General features: G+C 41.5%; 1 protein-coding gene across 4 annotated transcripts in view; it reads left to right on the top strand.

The window, feature by feature from the left end:
* The first annotated feature begins 1,446 nt into the window (after positions 1-1,446).
* Positions 1,447-4,264, top strand: part of Arid4b (AT-rich interaction domain 4B) — a 123,122-nt gene continuing 120,304 nt past the window's right edge. For all 4 annotated transcript variants that reach the window (XR_007346515.1, XM_048800386.1, XM_048800385.1 and 1 more), the window contains exon 1: positions 1,447-1,632. Coding sequence is in view for 3 of the 4 variants with exons in the window: in XM_048800386.1 (XP_048656343.1) it covers positions 1,570-1,632 (63 nt within the window). In the remaining variant the exon portion in view is untranslated. The remainder of the gene's footprint in view (positions 1,633-4,264) is intronic.

The following is a 4,264-nucleotide window of genomic DNA, read 5'->3' as shown; positions in this document are numbered from 1 at the left end:
TGTTCTGCTGTCCTTCCTTTCCCCCCTACTCCTCCCTATATGTTAGCATTCTCTAGCTCATATTGTAGATGTTCTAGATGGAAGCAGTTGTCAGCTAATTCTGTCTTATTAGAAACTTAGGCAAGTAATTGAGATTTTTCTCAATTCTCTGGTTTGAAAAAATCTTTCTAGATTGCCTTATGGTGTATTCCTTTGCAAATATAACTGATATTTAAATATGATTTAAGTTAGAATGTGTCTGAAGATCGAGTTGTAACCAGAGATTTGATTCTTGTGGCATGACAGGATTCTGTGATTCTGGGATATCTTTCCTGTTTCTGATCCTTCTCTGTCCTGTCATTACACATTTGGGCTTATTTCTAGCATGGGCCCTACAGTTCTCTAAAAACAGGAAGTAAGTATTCAATTGACACTTATTTTAATGTGTGCATCAGAATAAAATGAATTTTATAAAGTTTCTTGTGCCCTGAGTTGTAAATTCTTGCTCTCAAATTTTGTTTTTCATATGTGAAGTATTTGGTACTGTGTGCCTAGAATGTAGATTTGTGGATGATTTGAGTTTGATAGTACTTTTGGTATTATATTCAAATTTTTACTTGTTAAAAATTAAAATACCTATTCCTTATTTTCATGGAGGTGGTAGATTCAAGTACCGTTTTTAGTTGTCAGACTTCATCAGAAGTGTATTAGAATTAGAAGTAAAAGAGGTGGCTGGGGCTCAGTGGCAGAGCTCTTGCCTAGCATGCATGGGGTGCTGGGTTCAATCCTCAGCACCACATAAGAATAAACAAATAAAATAAAGGCATTCTGTCCATCCACAACTACCAAAAAAAGTTAAAAAAAAAAAAAAAAGAAGTGAAAGAATGTGTTTCAGGATGTGTTATTATATTTACCTCATTACTCTTATGATAGATAATACAGTACAGTGGCTCAGCTTCTTAGCTAGTTACTTTGCCTTAGGCATTTTATTTCTTTAAGCCTTACTTTCAGCATGTAAGAAATATGAATAAGGAGAAGTGGCGTGCCGGGCGGGCGGGCGGCCAGGCGAACAGCGGCCTGTCGCTCTCAGCGGCTGGTGGGCCTAAGCGCCGCGCCTAGCATGGCGGGTTCCCTGCCTCCCTGCATGGTAGACTGTGGCACCGGGTATTGCCATCAGAGAGTCAGCAAAGGTGGTTGACCAAGCCCAAAGGAGAGTGTTGAGGGGCGTTGATGACCTTGACTTTTTCATAGGAGATGAAGCCATCCATAAGCCTACCTATGCTACAAAGTGGCCAATTCGACATGGAATCATTGAAGACTGGGATCTTATGGAAAGGTTCATGGAACAAGTGGTTTTTAAATACCTTAGAGCTGAACCTGAGGACCATTATTTTTTAATGACAGAACCTCCACTGAATACACCAGAAAATAGAGAATATCTTGCAGAAATTAGGTTTGAATCATTTAATGTACCAGGACTCTACATTGCAGTTCAGGCAGTGCTGGCATTAGCAGCCTCTTGGACATCTCGACAGGTTGGCAAGCGGACCCTGACAGGGATTGTCATTGACAGTGGAGACGGAGTCACCCATGTTATCCCAGTGGCAGAAGGATATGTCATTGGAAGCTGCATCAAGCACGTCCCGATTGCAGGTAGAGATATTACTTATTTCTTTCAACAGCTGCTAAGGGAGCGGGAGGTGGGAATCCCTCCTGAGCAGTCACTGGAGACAGCAAAAGCCATTAAGGAGAAATACTGTTACATTTGCCCTGATATAGTCAAGGAGTTTGCTAAGTATGATGTGGATTCCCGGAAGTGGATCAAACAATACAACGGGTATCAACGCAATCAACCAGAAGAAGTTTGTTATAGTTGTTGGGTATGAGAGGTTCCTGGGACCTGAAATATTCTTTCACCCAGAGTTTGCCAACCCAGACTTCATGGAGTCCATCTCAGATGTTGTTGACTCGGATGTTGTTGATGAAGTAATACAGAACTGTCCCGTTGATGTCCGTCGCCCGCTGTATAAGAATGTCGTGTTTCAGGAGGCTCGACAATGTTCAGGGATTTTGGACATCTGCTAAGAGCCACAGCTGAGTCAGTATGGCCCCTGGCATTTTGCCAACAGTATTGGTTGACAGGCGAGGCATTACTATCCGCCTCGGCCACTACTTTGGAGTTCTCGCGCTACTTTGGAGTTCTCGTGGGGATTCCCGGAGAGTTCCCATTGGTTGGGGAAGTGCAGGAGGAGGGATTTCCGGAGGGGATATTTCTGGTTGCTGGTTCCTGGAGGAGCCGCGTGGCAGTCGGCAGATTTCCCAGGAGCGCGTGTGAAGTGTGCTGGTAGAGTTCAGAAATAAAGTTTGTTCCTGCTTCAGTGGCTCGTGATTTCTGCCCAGCCAGACTGCGGCATTTGTTGGCCCGTTCAGGGAACGCCTGAAGCTCCGGGGTAAGTGAAATTGCTCGCCCATAAGGGAAGGCGAGAGAATGGGTGACCATTTCAGAAAACAATGTGTTCTTGTTTTGATTGGTTTTGCTTTTGTTTCAAGCTGCCTATCCCTAGAACATTCTCAGGCAAACTGGGAAAAATGGTTGGCTCAAGGTTTGAAGTTGTTCGCCCCTGAGGAAGAGATAGAAATAGACCACAAATGCACATGTCAAGAAAATAGGAAAATTGATACAACGATTTTTTGTTCCGTTTTTGTTTCATTCTGTTTCGGTTTTGTTTTGTGTTATCTTATTGGATTGCGTTATCTTTATAGTAGATTAGAAATTAGTAAAAAACAAACCGAAAGAGTGTTAAGTGAATTGTTAGAGGTTCAGACCATGGAGAAAGACATTGTAGATCAAGTAAAAGAGAAGGTCTCTCGAGCTAGTCAGATAGAGGAAGAAAATTTAAAGGAAGAAAGCTTAGAGGAGAAACAGCTATTAGGGAAAAAGCTACAACAGGAGGCTGCTACTAACACCGTTCTATCACCAGAGGGTGTAATTCAACCAACAGCTCCACCTATGGAGACAGCTGAGTGGCCCCCAACCACGTAGTTGATAGATGGGATCCTGAGATAGTACCTCAAACATTAGCATGCCATGTACTTGAGCAGGCAGGAGGGCAGCGAATTCACTGTGCTTTAGATTTCAAAACAGTAAAGCAGTTAAAGGAGGCTGTAACAACCTATGGTCTTCAAGCACCCTTCACTGTAAGCATGGTCGAATCCATTACCAACTTGGACATGACGCCAGCAGATTGGGCTAGCATGTGTAAATCTGTGCTAAATGGAGGACAATATTTGTTATGGAAGGTTGCCAATAAGGAATTTTGCATGGAGACGGCTAGGCGAAATGCAGCAGCCGGTTACCCTCAAAGAAATCTAGGTATGTTGTTAGGAAAAGGACCTTATGAGGGTCAACGGCAACAAATTGAATATGATCCTGCTATATATGCACAAATTGCTGCAGACGCAGTTAGGGCATGGAAGACTTTGCAAGGACATGGAGATTTACAAGGTCAATTATCTAAGGTAATACAGGGAGCTAATGAACCTTACGCTGAATTTGTAGGTAGGCTTATTCAAAGAGCTACCAGAGTTTTTGGGGATACAGAGCAAGCAATGCCATTAATTAAACAGCTAGCCTTTGAGCAAGCAAACAGATGGTGCAAGGAGGCCATTAGACCATGGAAACATGGAGAGTAGATCAACTCAAATCACTTAACGACTTACAAAAGTTATTAGGAGACATAAATTGGATAAGGCCTTATCTAGGCATACCAACAGGAGAGTTGGGACCTTTATTTGATATCCTAAAAGGTACATCAGATCCAAATTCACCCCACATGTTAACGCCTGAAGCAAGAAAGGCATTAAAAATTATTGAAGCATATATGGAAAATATGCATTTGGATAGAATTGATATAAGTTTGCCTTTATTATTTATTATACTACCAACAAAAAATATTCCTACTGGAGTATTTTGGCAAGAAGGTCCATTATTGTGGATACATTTATCTTATTCTTCTAACGCTATTCTTACTAGGTATCCTGAGGCTGTAGGACAATTAATACTCAAAGGAATAAAAGCAGCAAAGGGAGTGTTTGGAATTTCTCCCAATAAAATTATTATTCCATATACTATGGATCAAATTGCTGAGTTAGCTAATGAGTTAAATACTTGGGCAATAATCATGTGTAAATCTAATGTTTCATTTGCTAATCACTTACCATCTAATCCTTTGTTGTCTTTTTGGTCTTTGCATCCTGTAGTTTTTCCAAAAATGACAAGAAAAAC

Source organism: Marmota marmota, unplaced genomic scaffold, assembly GCF_001458135.2.
Source record: "Marmota marmota marmota unplaced genomic scaffold, marMar, whole genome shotgun sequence".
Taxonomy (NCBI): domain Eukaryota; kingdom Metazoa; phylum Chordata; class Mammalia; order Rodentia; family Sciuridae; genus Marmota; species Marmota marmota.
The sequence above is the reverse complement of the archived record's forward strand: the minus strand, read 5'-3'. Positions and strand labels throughout refer to the sequence as shown.